This window comes from Hemiscyllium ocellatum, chromosome 26 (assembly GCF_020745735.1).
Source record: "Hemiscyllium ocellatum isolate sHemOce1 chromosome 26, sHemOce1.pat.X.cur, whole genome shotgun sequence".
NCBI lineage: Eukaryota > Metazoa > Chordata > Chondrichthyes > Orectolobiformes > Hemiscylliidae > Hemiscyllium > Hemiscyllium ocellatum.
This window is the reverse complement of record NC_083426.1, coordinates 18,170,470-18,189,481: the sequence shown is the minus strand read 5'-3', so window position 1 is coordinate 18,189,481 and position 19,012 is coordinate 18,170,470. Positions and strand designations below refer to the sequence as shown.

At 39.9% G+C, this 19,012-nt stretch overlaps 1 protein-coding gene across 1 annotated transcript in view; it reads right to left on the bottom strand.

The window, feature by feature from the left end:
* Positions 1-3,129: 3,129 nt before the first annotated feature.
* The window catches only part of LOC132828105 (chitinase-3-like protein 1), a 38,559-nt gene continuing 22,676 nt past the window's right edge, over positions 3,130-19,012 (bottom strand). Inside the window, exons 4-11 of the mRNA XM_060845014.1 lie at positions 18,604-18,660; positions 16,684-16,849; positions 11,836-11,960; positions 11,059-11,182; positions 6,930-7,112; positions 5,100-5,216; positions 4,077-4,212; positions 3,130-3,386 (exon numbers count right to left, since the gene is read on the bottom strand). Coding sequence (XP_060700997.1) covers positions 3,130-3,386; positions 4,077-4,212; positions 5,100-5,216; positions 6,930-7,112; positions 11,059-11,182; positions 11,836-11,960; positions 16,684-16,849; positions 18,604-18,660 — 1,165 coding nt within the window. The remainder of the gene's footprint in view (positions 3,387-4,076; positions 4,213-5,099; positions 5,217-6,929; positions 7,113-11,058; positions 11,183-11,835; positions 11,961-16,683; positions 16,850-18,603; positions 18,661-19,012) is intronic.

Genomic DNA, 19,012 nt, shown 5'->3' with positions numbered 1-19,012 from the left:
ACCCACTGTATTTCCTGCAGACATAAGAAAAACTTTTCAATATTCTCACGTACTGTGCAAGAAAGAATATCTTGTTAGGTTGGACATCCAGAAAACCCCCGGGACTGTCAGGTTGGCGGAAGATTGTTCTGGAGCATATTCCCCTGGATTCTCTCACAAATATGGTGCACCACAAAACTAAGAATTTTTACAAGACATGGCAGACCTTTATGGAGTGCCTGGACATAGATTTATCTGCCACACGAACAAGGGCTTTGATATAGCTGGAACAATTGTGTTTCACGAATCTGATATCCAAGGAGGAGGAACTGTGAATTTGAGTGTTTTATTTGGCTGGGCTGAATTATTACTATTTATTTGTTTGTTGTTGGTTATTTATTTATTTAGTTAGTTAAATAGCTAGTTGAGGTTTTCGTTTAATTTTATATTTTTCTATATATGTTTATAAGGGTAAAAAATGAGGTCTGCAGATGCTGGAGATCACAGCTGAAAATGTGTTGCTGGTTAAAGCACAGCAGGTTAGGCAGCATCCAAGGAACAGGAAATTCGACGTTTCGGGCATAAGCCCTTCATCAGGATGTCTCCGCCGCATCTGCTCCCAGGAGGACCAGTTCCAACACCGCACAGCCCAGATGGCCTCCTTCTTCAAGGACCGCAGATTCCCTCCAGACGTGATCGACGATGCCCTCCACCGCATCTCCTCTACTTCCCGCTCCTCCGCCCTTGAGCCCCGCTCCTCCAACCACCACCAAGACAGAACCCCATTGGTTCTCACACACCACCCCACCAACCTCCGTATACAACGTATCATCCATTTCCTGATGAAGGGCTTATGCCCGAAACATCGAATTTCCTGTTCCTTGGATGCTGCCTAACCTGCTGTGCTTTAACCAGCAACACATTTTCAGCTATATATGTTTATACATTTGTACAGGAGGGTGCTTAGGGATTTTTTCTTTTTTTTAATTTGGGTTTATTTTTGTACTGTATTGAATTGCATTATTTTGTACTTGTAATATTAAAAAAAATCTATTTTCTCTCAATAAAATATAAAGAAAAGAAAATATGTGAAAGAGTCAGAGTAACGTGTAGCATAGTCAACAATAGAGGGAGGAACACAAACCTCCACACCAGTTGTCAAGGGAATTTATTTCCAAACAGCATTTTTTATCTAAGTCCCAGGCCATGAAATTAAACAATTGCTTTTTAAATGTTCTCATTTTGCCTGAATTATTACAGATAGCAATTGTGCTCAAAGTTTAATTCAACTTCATTTGTTTTACTTTTTAAAATCAGAAAGACAATAATCCTTCAGCCCAAGTTGATTTCCATTTGATCGACTAGCATCTTTTGTTTTACTTGAACATTGAGCTTTTTGTTGCAACTTTCTGAATTTAAAAACAAATAGCATCAGGATATCTGTCTTGCAATTTGTGGTTTACATACACCATCTCTTAGCAGCTGCCAACAAAACAGTAAATGCTATTTATTTTGGAAACTTCCAATGTCTGTGATGTTTAACCCCCAATTGAATTCCTCTTTACCAGTTAGTTGTCTGTGGACACAATGGCTGGCTTGGCTTAATGATCTTGTGTAAACAAAACTCCTATGTTAGCAGTGCTTTGGAATTGCATGTTCCTCTTCTTTCCTGAGCAGCCATCAGCCTTGCTATTCTTTCCTTCTGCTTGCTTTTGTTCCTAATCAGATTTCCCTCTGGGCATTCACTACCAAATAATGCACACAACCTGTGTGTGGCTTTAAGCTCAAAAGGCATTAATTGTATATAGCACTTGCGTACTTCTGCAGTAGTGGAAGCAGTCACCACAATGTGCTGCCTTTTCAATAACGGGACCCAACAACTACATAGAATTATGGATGTCTGTAGGATGAAAAGGGGATACAAAAAAGAAAAAAAACAAAGCTGGAAACAAAGACTGTTCTGAGAACTTAGCATAAGCAGACCTGTGGAAGTTCTGGTCAATATAATTGTGTAAAAAAATACTAAAAAAAATTTCCAGTTTGCAGTGAGAGACTTTATTTGATTTTGGTAGATAGTCAAGATTTAACAGATGGTAATAGGACTTCTCCAATGTGAATAATCCTAATTCTTTAGGCTGTCCAAAGGTAAACATTGGAAAATTCGAAAAACTTGGCTTGTAACTAAAAGAAGTTACAGAGCTCCTAGCAATTGTTTCCTAAAATCAGGATATAATAGAATGAGAATTCAAATGCTAAATCATTATAATTGAAAATATTATGCTGGCTTCTTGGAGGGAAGTGAGGAGAACACCTTTTGAGATTGATGCCGTGGCTATGACTAATGGATGCCTTGATTCTTCTTTCTCATAATGACTAATAACTTGAAAGTATCAGGAGATAGAAGAAATAAAATCTGAAAATGTATTGGAAGTGCACAATGTTCGAAGTATATTTAGTAAGGCATCCAACACCAAGATAGTTCAAGAAAGAAAAATCTGTATATTTAGAATTGTACTTGCATTCTGATTTCAGCAATGGTTTCATGCATCCAAAAATACCAGACCTTCGGGGCCATTTCTCTGGAAGGTCTGATGATGGGCAGGAATACAAAATCTGTGGTGTTTGCTTGGTTATTGGTTGACTCAAGAATAGCCATGCAGTAGACTGGGAGGAAAAAAACTTGGTAACAATTCCATGCCAGGGAACTACATTCTGTCTACGATTCTATCTTTCTTCTATCTTCTTGCCAGTGATGAACAAGTCATTATAAAAAATCTCCTTTTATAATTATTGGAGAAGGGAAGGAGCCATTAAAGTTCAGTGTAGGCTCCAAAAGAAAGATAATTCCCTACACAATGGGTTTTGTTTTGAATTTGTGTCTCATGTCATGAATGAGGGGCATGTTGGTACATATTTTCTACCTGAACTTTCAGAAAGACTTTAGTAAGACATCCAACACCAAGATAGTTCAAGAAAAAAATCTTGTTATAAGAGCAAATGTTACAAGCATTAAACTAGGAATTAGCACCAAACTTGCAGCCAAAATAATATGGTTCAGCTAGGGGTCCCATGATGAATGGTATCTTATTGTTGCTAGCTGTATTAAAGGTTGATGTGGCACATAATATCTTTGGGGGAGGGTGATATGCATTACTTATTTGTTGTAACAGTCTTGTGGAAAGTTGCTGGATTTTTAGGCCAATTGCAGCATAAGCAGTTTTTATCAAAAACTAATCCATCAGCACAGCGCTCATGGGTGGTTAGTTGATCACAGCGGTAGAATCTGGTAGGATCATTTGGGTCAACGTAGACTCCAGCTGTTTTATTGAGGCACCATGGCCCATTAATACGTATCTCTGTGTTGTCATTAATTTTACTGCTGGAAGGTGAATTTTGCATTTTACAGCCTGGAAGAAAGATACAATATTTCTATTTACTAAGATTCAATAAAATAATTATTTTCTATGACATATGCAATCATGTGACCAAGCATTGGGTAAAAAATGGTACAGTAATGATAGTAAATCCCCAGTTGACCAGAGTAGTGTCTCACTTTTCTTAAATGTTAGCAGTAAATGTTTCTTTTGTGTTTTGCTTTACAATACTGCACTGAGTCTACAACTGATTGGAAGTCTTCCTTGAATACAAAGGCTGCACTAGGATTTCTGAAATTCAGCCCAATTTTTACTGCTTTAAGTGCCATTGTAATAATTTTCTGGTGAGGAGTTTCTGGCAAATTAAAGGTAAACATTTGTACTTTGTGTTGTTTTGAAGTGTGGACTTGAAATAAAGGACAGAAATACAGTAAAATGTTCTATATGAGGTGCATGTTTTCCTTTGTGGACATCTTGAATGCAGCCCAGAGTTCTCTGGTATGTAAAGATGATAGATACTTTTTACGTTGTTACCCATTTAAATCATTTTATGTTAACCGAACCATCATGATGGTTCTAATCATTTAGTTAGCAACTTAGTAATTTAGTTAGCAATATCTTGAATCAGTAGAATTGAATTTTGTAACATCAATAGGATGACTGCATGCAATAACATATTTGTGAAATGCTATTATTTATCAATTATATTATTAAGTACTTTACCTGAATTTATTTTAAGTAATTTGTTCAGTTTGGTTGTTAGAGGAAGTACTCCCTGTTGGCAATGGTCATGGAAATCGTCGAGATCTATTGTCCACACAAAGGCACCTCCATATTTATTCTTCTTCAGCCACTGAGCCTATAATAATGAAGTAGCAATAAAAAATATAGCTAGTTCACTTCTTCCTGTTTGTGTAGCAATCGTATATTCTCCTGCATTCACAAACTTTACTTTTTCTTTGAGGCAAAATGGATAAATAGTGACCCAACCAATTTGCATTACCCTTGGTCAGGGTGCAGGTCCTGAGAATGAGAAGCAGTGATGGTGATGGTCCATGATGTTGAAGTTTCAGGTTCTGGCGCATTAATTATCGTATTGATTCATTACTGTTCCAGCAAGATTTCAGCATTCATAATTTCTGCATATAGGTGATTTAAGTTCAGTTTAGAGGTTAAGTGTAATGAGCCCGTTGTGAACCTCTCGCCTTGTACAGCATCTCTAAACATCCTGACTGAAATAGGTGTTTTCTGTAGATAATTATCAACTTTGGAACAATGCTGCTGTGTTTTCATTGCAAAGTAACTAAACACGTTTTGTGAGGATGTTTATTGTTCATGAGTTGTTGGCTTAATGCAATCTCATTAATTTCTTTTAACTACTTGTCTAACCTATTCCTAAATGTTAGTTATATGATCTCTGTTTTAGTGGATGTGAAATTCTTTGACGTGTCGTTCAGAAGAATGCAAGTTTTTATTTCAAAACTGCAGCTTATGGGCAAGATGTCACTTGCAGCCTTTGGTTTGAAATGAATGTTTTTTGCTTTAATAATAGATACATCAATGATCTTAAATTTGTTAGCAATTTGATATGTAATATTTGGCTTTTAAGACTCCATGGTGTCCCATGTAAGCAAAAAACGTGGATATCCTTGACCTTAGATAAGATTAGTGCACAAATACAGTGTATAGCAGAATATTTCCTTAAATTCAGTTAGAACAATATAGTTGATAATACACAAGTCATACTTTAGTCCGAAAGCTGTCCAGATCATCGTATCCAAGCCATACATCTTTCTTAACTGCGTATGAAACCATCTGGTCCTTAATAAATTGGGGTGTGGCAGTTTTCAAAAAGTCACAAATCTGTCAATGAGAACAATTGGATATTGTAATATAATGTCCATTAGAAGAAAAATACCCTTTTCTCTGTGTACAAATAAATATCCACAGCTATATCTCTAGACAATGTTTCCATATGTCACATAGGCTGCCACCTCTGCGCTATGGAGCAGTAGTATTGCATTGTCGTATTTCATTGCATTCAATCATGTTTACACTTTCTTTTTAAATGGGCATTAAACTAATGATTCTTTACCTTCTCAGGCATCTGCGGTCATCAAATAAAACACGTTTAGGAAGCTGGGTGGCACAGTGGCTCAGTGGTTTGCACTGCTGCCTTAGTGCCAGGGACCTGGGTTCGAGTCCAGCCTCGGGCGACTGCCTGTGTGGATTTTGCACGTTCTCCCCATGTAAGCGTGGGTGTCCTCCAGATATTCCAATTTCCTCCCAGAATCCAAAGATGTGCAGGTTAGGTGAGTTGGGCATGCTAAATTGCCCATAATGTTCAGTGATGTGTAAGTTAGCATTAGATAAGGGTAAACGTAGAGTAATAGGTTCGGGGAATGGTCTGGGTAGGTTACTCTTCGGAGGGTCACTGTGGACTTGTTGGGCCAAGGGCCTGTTTCACACTGTAGGGATTCTAGAGAATTTTTGTCAGGAATAATTAAATAAGGAAAACTAATTATTTGGGGCTGTGGTATGTATAGATTAGCTGGATGATTTGATTTTGATTTGATTTATCATAGTCAGATGTACCCAAATACAGCCCAAAGCTTTGTATTGTGAGCAGTAAAGGCAGATTGTAGCAAACGTGGACATACAGATCATAGGTGCTTAGAGCGAGGCATTCAAGGTTACGGCTGCAGAGGCGGTGGAAGACTGCATTTTGAAAATTTCATTGATTTCTGTTACATTCTGATATGATGGATGCTATAAAAGTGAAAATTAATTGACATTTTGAACACAATTGACAGCAATTTTATATAATGTTAATTATTCTGGGGTGGAATTTGTTTGCAAAATAATGTCTAATTTTGGTGCAAAACATTATGAAATGACAATTACAGCAAATTGAGGAAGAGTGAGACTGTCGTAAATTTCCGCTTTATGCTGGTTTTGTTTTTGTCAATTCACCATTGTTTTGCAGAAAGACTTCTCTCTCAAAATCACCATGATTTTCAAAAAACTTACATTACTTGCATTGTAAATATTTATTAAACTCATCACAGGAAATTAGGGTTGGTATTTCACAACATAAGGACCCTATTAATGATGAGATTTGTGCTCTTGCTACTTGGAAAGGATGTAATTGAAACTGCAGCCTTGCACCTTTATAAAGTCTTTGAAATTTAAAATTTATTTTCCTTTCTCTCAATCCATTCATTCCCATTTCTTCTTTCATTTCTAATTTATATCCACTTCAACTGTGTGATTGACTCTGACTCTGTTTCTTGAGCCTTAAGTTTCATTGGCTGGTATAATTGTCTGCATAGAACTGTCATTCACCCAGGAATCACTTGATACCTCTGCACCTTTAGCACTAATGTCCAGCAGTTTTGCCGCAGCGGTTAATTGCAGCTGAAAGTTCACATCAGATGTCCTCCTCCAGCAGAGTCTGATCATATGACTGGGGGCAGACTCATACCGGGAAATATCGTGTTTGCATTTATACTGAAAAAGATCATATGGACATTTGTGCAATTTATTAGTGGGTTAGAAATAGATATATTTTATCACCTCATAATAAGCGAGGAAACCAGCCTCTTTCGTGTAGTTGCCAGGGGGTCCTGGACCAATTGCTGCAGAGCCAACACTTGCATTTGAAGACTTGAGTGTGAACGTACGCCCGAAGGTTGGAAATCCAATTATCATTTTGTTTGGTGGTAAACCATTCCGAATCCAATATTTGGCAGCGTAATTCTGCAGCAGAAATAAAGAGTTGATTGTATTTTGGAATATCAAGTTTTGTGTACACTCCAGTTCAATGCAGATCATTCCCATAAGGTGACTTTATATTCCTTGACAAGCCAGAGTGTTTCTAATTACCAAATGTGTAAATATGGTCAGACCACCAGTAATATTATCTACTTCATCAAAATGTTGCAATGTAGATGGGTGAACATCTGCTGTTTAGACTAAAACCACAAACTACCGGACAAATTCTGATGAATGGTCCTTGGCCTGTTCATGTTAAGTCAGCTTCTCTCCAATGTTGGGCTGATTTTTTTTTGGTTTTTATTTTAGATTTACAGCAGCTACAGTATTTTGCTCTTTGATTAAAGCCAATAGAATGTTGAATTAAATAGACATGAAATTAATTTAAGTGGGGATCAAACTGTACAATAACCTGGACAAGCCACACCTTGAATTCTACATACAGTTCTGACGTATTGAGGAAGACATTAAAGGCTAAAGTTGCACAAGAGCTATAAGTCTAATCAGCAATGTTAGGAGTTTTGGACAGAAGCAAAGTAGAAAATGGTAGTAGCAAGTTTACTCTGGAATACTGTTTGAACACTTAAGTAGACCAAGAGTACATGCAATAAATCTAGAAAATGGTGTTGTGGAACTGGGAACTGAAACATTTCTAAGAAAATCCATGTTCCTCCTGCAGAATGTGGCAGGTGAGAGACACTTCACATGTCTCCACTGGCTACATCTGCGGGAAGTGCACCCAACTCCAGCTCCTCAAAAACCGAGTTAGGGAACTGGAGCTGGAGCTGGATGAATTACGGATCATTCGGGAGTCTGAGGGGGAAATTGAGAGGATGTACAGTGAAGTGGTCACTCCCCAGACACAGGATAAGGACAGCTGGGTTACAATCAAGGGGAGGAAAGGGAACCGACGGTCAGGGCAAGGATCCCTGAGGCCGTTCCCCTCAGCAATAAATATACCGTTTTGGATACTGCTGGTGGGGACGGCCTAGCAGGGGAAGGCCGTAGTTGTCAGGTCTCTGGCACTGAGCCTGGCACTGTGGCTCAGAAGGGAAGGGGGGTGGGGGGAAATAGAAAAGTGCTAGTGGTAGGGGACTCAATAGTTAGACGGATTGACAGAAGGTTTTGTGGTCAGGAACGAACTCCTGGAAGGTATGTTACCTCCCCAGTGCCAGGGTCCAGGATGTCACTCATTGGGTTTACAGGATTCTGAAGGGGGAGAGTGAGCAGCCAGAAATCATGATACATATTGGCACCGATGATATAGCCAGGAAAGGGATTGAGGATCTCAAAAGTGACTACAGAGAGTTAGGTTGGAAGCTGAAGAGCAGGATGAGTAGAGTAGTGATCTCAGGTTTTCTACCGGTGCCACAAGACAGTGAAATGAGGAACAGTCAGCGAATGCAGCTTAATACGTAGCTGTGAGGCTGGTGCAGGAGGGAGGGCTTCAGATACCCAGACCATTGGGATACCTTCTGGGGAAGGACCGGTTGCACCTGAACTGGAGGGGTACAAATGTCCTGGGTGGGAGATTTGCTCGTGCGATTCGGGAGGGTTTAAACTAGTTTGGTAGGGGGGATGGGAATCAGAGCCACGTGTCTGAGAGGGGGTCAGTTGCAGACAAGATAGTGACAGGATATATTGAATTTATCAGGAATGTTTCTCTCACGATGAAACATAAGATCGGTTAAAGTGTGTCTGCTTTAATGCAAGGAGTGTCCGGAATAAGCGTGATGAACATAGAGCATGGATCAGTACTTGGGGCTACAATGTTGTGACCATAACGGAGACATAGGTTTCACAGGGACAGGAATGGTTGCTTGATATTCCAGGGTTTAGAATATATAAAAAGAGCATGGAGGGTGGAAAAAGAGGAGGGGGTTTAGCGTTGCTAATCAGAGTGTGCATCACAGCTACAGAAACAAAGGTTGTTGATGAAGGTTTGTCTACTGAGTCAGTATGGGAGGAAGTTAGGAACAGCAAGGGAACAGTCACCGCATTGGGGTTTTCTACAGATCACCTAATAGCAGTAGAGAGATTGAAGATTGCAGAGGCAGGCAGATTCTGGAAAAATGCAAAAGTAGCAGGGTTGTTATGGGTGATTTCAACTTTCCCAATATCGACTGGAACCTCCAAAGTGCAGATAGTTCAGATGGAGCAGTTTTTGTCAGGTGTGTTCAGGAGGGTTTCCTTACTCAGTATGTAGACAGATCGATGAGGAGAGAGGCTATTTTGGATTTGATGCTCGGCAATGAGCCAGGACAGGTGTCAGATCTCGCAACTGCCTCACATTTAGCATAGCCTTGGAGAGTGAAAGGAGCAGTTACCGTGGGAAGATATTTAATTGGGGAAAAGGAAATGATGACGCTATCAGACAGGAGTTGGGCAGTACAGATTGGGAGCAATTGATCTACAGAAAGGGCACATCAGACATGTGGAGACTATTTAAGGAGCAGTTGTTGCGAGTGATGCACAAATTTGTTCCTCTGAGACAGATAAAGGGTAAGATTAAGGAACCTTGGATGACGAGAACAGAGGAACTTCTCATCAAAAGGATGAAGGTAGCTTATGTAAGGTGGAGGAAGCAAGGATCTAGCACAGTTTTAGATTACAGGCTTGCTAGAAAGGAGCTCAGAAATGGACTGAGGAGAGCCAGGATGGGGCACGATAAAGGCTTGGCATAACTGATTAGGGAGAACCCAAAGGCATTTTACTCATACGTGAGGAATAAGAGAATGTTCAGGGAAAAGGTAGGGCCTTTTCTGGATTCTGGATTCAAAATTGGCTGGCTGACAGAAAGCAGAGAGCGGTTATAGATGGAAAATATTCTGCCTGGAGGACAGTGTTGAGTGGGGTCCTGCAGGGCTCTGTTCTTTGTAGATTTTATAAATGACTTGGATGAGGAGGTTGAGGGGTGGGTTAGTAAATTTGCAGATGACACAAGGGTTGGAGATGCCATCGATCATATAGAGGGCTGCTGCGGTGTGACATAGACAGGATGCAGAGCTGGGCTGAGAAATGGCAGATGGGTGCGAGGTGATGCATTTTGGAAGGTCGAACTCGAATGCTGAATATAGGATTAAAGACAGGATTCTTGGCAGTGTGGAGGAACAGAGGGATCTGGGTGTGCAAGTACATAGATCCCTCAAACTTGCCACCCAAGTGGATAGGGTTGTTAAGAAAGCATATGGTGTTTTTGGCTTTCATTAACAGGGCGATCGAGTTTAAGAGCCTTGGGATTTTGCTGCAGCTCTACACATCCCTGGTGAGGCCACACTTGGAATATTGTGTCTAGTTCTGGTCATTCTACTATAGGAAAGATACCGAGGCTTTGGAGAGGGTGCAAAGAAGGTTTACCAGGATGCTGCCTAGACGGAGGGCTTGCCTTATGAAGAAAGGTTGAATAAGCTTGGACTTTTCTCTCTGGAGAGAAGGAGGAAGAGAGGAGACCTGATCGAGGTGTACAAAATAATGAGAGGAATAGATAGTGTCAATAGCCAGAGACTTTACCCCAGGGCAGGATTGACTGGTATGAGAAGTCATAGTTTGAAGATATTAGGAGGAAGGTATAAAGGAGACATCAGAGGTAGGTTCTTTACGCAGAGAGTTGTGAATGCATGGAATGCGTTGCCAGCTGTGGTGGTGGAAGCAGAGTCACTGGGGACATTTAAGTGACTGCTGGACATGCACATGGATAGCAGTGAGTTGAGGGGTACGTAGGTTAAGTTACTATATTTTACATTAGGATTAAACTGTGGCACAACATCGTGGGCCTAAGAGCCTGTTCTGTGCTGTACTTTTCTATGTTCTATTCCATGCTGCAGTGTGGGGTTGGAGAGTACACAGGGCTGTTCTGAACATATATTCAAATGAGTGAAATGGCCTAGTCATCCATAAATAATTGGTGAATATTTGGTATTTGTATACATACCACATTAGAATTTGCATAAGCACCTTTATCAGCACTGCCTCGATATAAAGGACTGATGTGTCCTGTGAACCGGTCCCAAGCTCCATGGAAACCATATGAAACCAAATTGATAAAGTCAACATTTCTGTAGAAGTAAAAGTACTTAGTTGTAACTTCAAGAATAAGTAGAATATTAATACGTCCACGACTAAACTCTCATCATGATTTGCCTTTTGCTGAAACCTCCCCATCTGGTTATACTTTTCAACACCTGTGTTCTTGTTACACTCTAGTGCCAATAAATTGATATTTTTCCGAATTCTGTAAATCCTGTCCCAAAGAAGCTTCTCCCCCCTTCAGGCACTCTGCCTGTGTTCCTGATGAAGGGCTATTGCCCGAAACATCGATTTTCCTCTCCTCGGATGCTGCCTGAACTGCTGTGCTTTTCCAGCACCACTCTAATCCAGAATCTGGTTTCCAGCATCTGCAGTCATTGTTTTTACCTTCTCCAATAATTCCCATACGAATGTAAGGCTCACTGGCCTGTAATTTTGAGATTATCCCTGTTGCCCTTCTTACACAAAGGAAAAACATTGGCTATTGTCCAGTCCTCTGGGACCTCTCCTGTATTCAAAAGTAAATTAAGAGCTTTGTTTAAGCTGGATTCGTAGAAAATATTCCGGAGGCTAATTATATTTGTACCTGTTGCATTGTCTTTGATCAAAACATTACAATTCAGCAGTGATTATGCAAATTGCAGAAGAAATAACTATGCTATTGAAGGAATTTTTTACTTACCGAGCAACTTTTGAAATCTCAAAGCCAGCATCAATTTTATCTTTACTGGCTGCTACAGCTGCTGAAATGAGTAGCTTGACATTCTTAGTTCTTTTTGCTTCTTGCTGAAAAGCCTTTTTCATTTCCTGGGTTCGAGAGGGGGCGTGAGAATGGATAGAATATGGATTTTGAACATCAGCATGTTTCTTTTTCATAGAGGCTACAGACTGAATTGGAATAAAGGAACTCACAAGGAGTTTTTTTAAAATTTTGTTTATCACCAAACATAGAAATGCATATGACAGGTATATTTGCCACCTACAGTTGCAGTTTATTGTCAAATAGTCCACTTAATTTCCAAGATGGTGTGAAAATTATAATACTTTATTTGACTTTATTAAACAGTCAGTTTTAAAATCAGTAGCATTACCCAACAGGGATACATTTCTACATCAACACTTGGGGATATTTTCCTTTCTATTATTCGTTTCCTCAGGCCTGCAATTCCATTGCTCTGAACAAGATCAAATATAAATGGTTTTTCCCCATCACATGTCTAACAGCAAAGTGGGGAGTCAAACATCTGGTCAGAAACAAATTGAGTTTTGCTGCTCAAGTACTCAGCTTATGCATGGAAGTGGATCTTTAACAACACAGTCAGTAAAACATTATTGCAATCCATTTGGACCAGTCCAAAAACTATTGTCATTGTCATACAAGGTGGTATGTCTGTACCATAGGTTTCAGTAGTGAGCACTGCATGAGAAATAGTACACTTGAAGAACAATTTTATAAGCTTTCTGATGCAACGCTAACTCTTCCATCATCAGTAATGTCATTGGATAGCTGGACATTAAGATTTTCAAAAAATTGGAAATGTACAAATTAACAAGGAACAAGAAGAGGCCATTTGTCCCTTTGAGCCTGCTCCACCAATTAATAAAATTGTGACTGATCTGATTTTAACTTGAAATGTAGATTCCTGCATATTCCTGATTAATCTTTCATCCCCTTGGTAATTAAGAATCTACCTTCCTCTGCCTGAAAATATTTTGAAGATTCTGCATCCGATGCCTTTTGAGGAAGAGAATTCCGAAGACACTCAACCCTCCTGTTACAAATGGGTACCTGCTTATTATTAAATTATGAACCCTTCGCTCTAGATTCTCCCACAAGTGGAAACATCCTTTCAACATCCACCTGAGTGTCACCTCCACCTCTTCTAAACTCCAGAGGCTGCAGATCTAACCTGTCTCGCCCTTCTTTATAAGGTAATCCACTCACTCCAGTTATTAATTTAAACCTTCTGTAAACTTCCAATGCGTTAACATGCTTCTGTAAATACAGTGAAAGGACTGTACACAATACTCCTCAGGTAGTTTCACTGTATAACTGAAGTGTTATCTCCCTACTCCGACATTCCATTTCCTTCTCAATAAACTGTAACATACTATCAGCTTTCCTGATTACTTGTTGTACCTGCATAACAACCTTCTGTGATTCATTCACTAACAACACCCAGATCTCCCTGCATTTCAGACCTCTCTCGTTGTTTATATAGTATGTTTCTGTATTCTTTCTGCCAAAATGGACAATTTTACACTTTCCAACATTGTATTCCATTTGCCAGATATTTGCCCACTCAAACTATCTATATCACCTTATAGGCTCCTTATATCCTCTTTGCAACTCACTTCCCTACCTATCTTTGTGTCATCGGCAAATAATGCTGATTTGGATTTGATCTCTCCATCCAAATCATTTGTAAAAATTACAAAGAATTGAAGATCCAACACAGACCCCGTGGCAAATCATTCATGATATCTTTCCAGCCTTAAAAAGACTAATAATTTATTCAGTTCTGAAGCAGGGCCATTAGACCTGTAACATTAACTCTGCTTTCCACTGTCAGACTTGCTGAGTTTTTCCAGTTATTTCTGTTTTTGTTTCAGACGTCCAGCATTTGCATATCGTTCTTTTTCCCAATGTTTTACTCCCTATACTATAAGCTTTTATCTTCAGTGATAGCCACTGTAGCACTTATCAAATACCTTGTAAAACTTGAAATACTATAAATCAACTGGTTCTACTTTTTCCAAAGCACATTACTTATTTGAAGAACTCCAAATTTTGGTTAAACATTAGTCAGGGGGAATGGGTTTGGGTGGGTTGTTCTTCGGAGGGTTGGTGTGGACTGGTTGGGCTGATGGGCCTGTTTCCACACTGTGGGGAATCTAATCTAATAATCAAAATAATCTAATAATTTCCCTTTGATAAATGTTAGCTCTTCCTGATTGCCATTGAGTTTATCCAGGAAAGCAGAGTTATGTCTTAATAACTTCTGGCATTTTCCCGATGACAAATGTCATGTTAACTGGCTTATAGTTTCCTGCTTTACTGGTATGTGTTGCCCACCTTCAATTGAATGACTTGCTAAGACCTTTCAAAAAACACTACACTGGCCAGTCACGTTGCTGTGAGTCTGGAGTCACATGTAAGCCAGACTAGATAAAGGTTGGCAGATTAAAAATAGAAAATATTGGATGCATTCAGTATGCCAGGCAACCTCTGTGGAGGGAGAAACTGAGTTAATGTTTCTAGTCTGAAATGGCTTCCGAAAGATGGTTGATTTCCTTTCCTAGCGCGTGCTAATGAACCAGGTGGGTTTTGTTTAATGACAGCCAATAATACTTCCGTGGTTACACTTTCAGAATTTCAATGCCAGAATTATTTATTGATTGGATTTAAATTCCACCAACAGACAGTTATCCTCAGAGCATCAGTCTCTGTCTCTAAATTACTAGTCTGCTGCTATTCACGGTATCCCATTGTCTCCCAGAGTTTTGCAAAATACCTTGGTCATGACTTTACATACAACATTATGAAATAGGAACAGTAGTACATCATTCAGCCCTCTGAACTTGCTCCTCCATTCAATGAGAAATTGCTGATCTGTTTGTTTCAAATTCCATGTTCCCATCTATTCCCATGTTTGACTGCCTTTCCTAACCAGGATCTATCCATGTCTGGGTTAATAATATTTAAATGACCTACTTCCATTACTTTCTGAGGCAAATTATTAATCTTCTCTATTCTAAATTGGCAACATGTAATTCTGAAACCGTGTCACTTAGCTCTGGATTTGGCCACAAGTGTAAATATCCTTTCTACTTCCACCTTGTCAAAGCCATTCAAGGTCTTGTACACTTCAATCAAATCACATTTCACTCTTTGATAGAATGATCTTGTGAGAGAAGGTTGAACATTTAAGAACGAAATGTGCTTAATAACGTTTCTCGTCCGATGACTCTTCGTCAGGATTCTGAGTCCTGTGTGCATCAGTAACTTGCAGAAACCTCAAAAGCGTCCAAAATGCTCAGCAGAATTCCTTCTTGAGGACAGCCTGTTGGGGAAAAGTTTATCTCCACACATTGGATGCACAGAATCTTAAAGGAGCTACTCTTCCAACCCCAGCATGGTTCCTTCCCATGCTTGCCACTCATAGCTCATAGTGATTCAAAGGAGGAGCAATGGTAATAGTGTGCAGGTCTGTCAAACTGGAGAGAGAGAGAGTGAGGGTGGGGGGTGGAGCAATGCAGGGACAGCAGTGCTGGAGGAATTGGTGAGATGGGGTGTACAGCCATAGAGTACAGTTCTTTCAGCATTGTATTAGCAGTTTGTAATGAACATTGTTAATTGGGAAACAGTTATACATCATAAAGATTTACATTTAAGTGTTATCACGTCTCAAAACTTCTCTCATACTGTGAACCACTTTATATGCAGTGACTGTATCAGAGACAAACTTGCAACTGATTAGCTGAGATTGCACCAACAGAGACCATGTTTACAGTGATGGCTTTCTGTTACTACTTGTTTTAAAATAAAACATTTGCCACAAATGTATGCCTGTTATGTCAGTTTAAATACTAAGAATCTAAGAAATTGATACGTGGTATTATGGTCTTATGGTTCCTGTGAGTTGTGGTGGTGATTGTTGGGGATATTGTTGAGTTCTTCTGCTTCTGAGAGTCCAAAAATTCCAGATATCAGCACAAATTCCGATCAATGTTACCTAATGAGAAAGAAAAAGCATCCCCAAAAACCAAAAGGTAATCCCTGATAAAAACTCTTCAGAGGAGCTTTTGGAGTTTGAAGGGAAAAATATTTTTATCCTGTAAACTGAATGGATAAATATTGTGGCTCCAATATCATGCTGGAACCTTGGAAATGTGTAGTGAGTGGCTCATTTCTTGACTTCCCCAATGCATACCAGCCATCTACCAGACACAAGTCAGGATTGTAGCTCCAACATACTCCAGAAGCTTGGTCATAGTTAGAACAAAGCAGCTCACTTGATTTGAACCTGACCCACCACCTCATGCATTCACTCTCTCTATTGCTAACACACAGGGTGCAGTCTGTACACTAATCACAATACACTGCAGCAAAGTCTCCTTTTACAGCTCCTTCTGTGACCTTTTGCACCATTGAAAAGGGCAAGTACTGCAGTGCTATCGAACCTCCACCACCTGAAAGTTCATTTCCAGGCTCTACTTTTTAATTTTCTAAGCAAATTTAAAGCTGTTTCTTCACTGTCATTGGACTTAAAAACCTGCACTTGCAGCTGATGGACTGCAGGAGGGCGAGTTTGTTTAAATTTGCCTTCTCCAAGGGATCTGAGGAAAAGTGATGAATAGTCAACTAACTTTGCCAATAAATTTGAAATTCCATGAAATAATAAAAATAACATCTTACGAGGAATAGATGTTGGAGAAGTTTTAGGGGTTGTACTCTTAAAAAGATACTCTATGAAATCTAAGTGCTCAAGAAGATAATTTGGAAAAGAATCAAGGCTGGTTTACTCACCATAAGCAAAGAAGTGTACCTTTTTTTGTCATCCGCTGGACTTCCTCTTGCTGCTGGGTACTTCCAGTCTAAATTCAAACCATCAAAGTTGTGTTTTCTAAGAAAGTCAATTGTTGAGTTTATGAATATTGTACGATTCTTCCTGGCGTTAACCATACCGGTGAATCTGAAATGATAGGGTGAGTTCGTGAAAAGTTTGCAGTTTTTTTAATAAGTTGAAAACATTTTCAAAACTTAAATTTAATCATCAATTTCTGAAATGAAAGTTGTGTATCAATTTGTGACCTTCTGCACCTTTTAAATTTACCTGGACTTTGGATCTCATATACTTTAGAATTTTAAAAACTCTCTGAATGAAAATGTGTTGTAAAATACTAAGGTTTTTATGTACTTAGTGCACATTTACTGGCATTGCGCTTAGAAAGAAGTAGGTTCTAATTATTCAGAGTAAAAAGTGAGGTCTGCAGATGTTGGAGATCAGAGCCGAAAATGTGTTGCTGGTTCAAGCACAGCAGGTCAGGCAGCATCCAAGGAACAGGAAATTTGACGTTTCGATGAAGGGCTCTGGCCCGAAACGTTGAATTTCCTGTTCCTTGGATGCTGCCTGACCTGCTGTGCTTGAACCAGCAACACATTTTCGGCTCTAATTATTCAGACAATTGTACATTGATATATTAATTTGGAGGGAATTCCTTGAATGTGATGATTCCGATATGTGATTAGAGTCATAGAGTCAGGGCGGCATGGTGGCTCAGTGGTTAGCACTGCTGCCTCACAGCACCAGGGTCACAGATTCGATTCCAGCCTCGGGTGACTATCTGTGTGGATTTGCACATTTTCCCTGTGTCTGCGTGGGTTTCCTCCAGTTTCCTCCCACAGTCCACATTGTGCAGGCCAGGTGAATTGGCCATGCTAAATTGCCCATAGTGTTAGGTGCATTAGTCAGAGGGAAATGGGTCTGGGTGGTTACTCTTCGGAGGGTCGGTATGGACTTGTTGGGCTGAAGGGCCTGTATCCACACTGTTGGGAATCTAATCTAATCTCAGATATACAGCATGGACAGAGACCCTTTGGTCCAAACCGTCCATGCTGACCAGATATCCCAACCCAATCTAGTCCCACCTACCAGCACCCGGCCCATATCCCTCCAAACCCTTCCTATTCATATACCCATCCAAATGTCTCTTAAATGTTGCAATTGTACCAGCCTCCACCACTTCCTCTGGTGGCTCATTCCATACACGTACCGCTCTGTGTGAAAATGTTGCCCCATAGGTCTCTTTTATATCTTTCCCCTCTCACCCTAAACTATGCCCTCTAGTTCTGGACTCCCTGACCCAAGGTAAAAGACTTTGTTTATTTACCCTATCCGTGCCCCTCATGATTTTATAAACCTCTATAAGGTCACCTCTTAACCTCTGATGGTCCAGGGAAAACAGGCCCAGCCTGTTCAGCCTCTCCCTGTAGCTCAAATCCTCCAACCCTGGCAATATCCTTGTAATCTTTTCTGAACCCTTTCAAGTTTCACAACATGTTTCCGAAATGAAGGAGACCAGAATTGAACGCAATATTCCACAATATAACCAATGTCCTGTACAGCCGCAATATGACCTCCCAACTCCTGTACTCAATACTCTGACAAATAAAAGAAAGCATACCAAATGCCTTCTTGGTATGCCTATCCACCTGTGACTCCACTTTCAAGCTCAGTCATTAAGTTTTCAAACTCTGGTGTCAGCTCCTTTTAGGTTTCCAACACAGGATCCATAAAAGGAGTGACCAAATCAGTCTTTGCTGAAAACAAACCCACAAACTGTCCCATAAGGTCAGGTCATTGCTGATCTTCCTTGTCATCGTGTAATGTGTTGGTTAACAATTGATCAGAAGAGAATGCTTGGCTGCACCAGTGCTAATGATTACCTTTGGGTACCAAAGTTCCAACCTCCAACACCCAGGAGTGTCTTCAGTTGTGGTCTCCTGTCAGGAAGAATCAATGATTATTTGTTAATGGAAAGTCATGAAAATAATTTTAATACAACGTAGAAAATAACGTTTGGTAAGCAAGCAAGGAAGTATCACCCTCACGGAGGGAAGCATTTAGATTTTGTCTTGCATAAATGTTTTATTACTTTTGTTGTGTGAGGGAGATGTTATCATTCTGAGACTGTTCTTCCTGGTAAGTTACTATGTCTGGATTTGACATTGAGAGTAAACCATAGTGACATAGGGCTGCTCTCTTATTAGAGAGTGGCAACTTTCTGGTGAGCTTAACTTGAGGATCATTGCAACTTCAGTGAGGAGAGAGTTTGAGAAGGAGCGTCCAATGTGG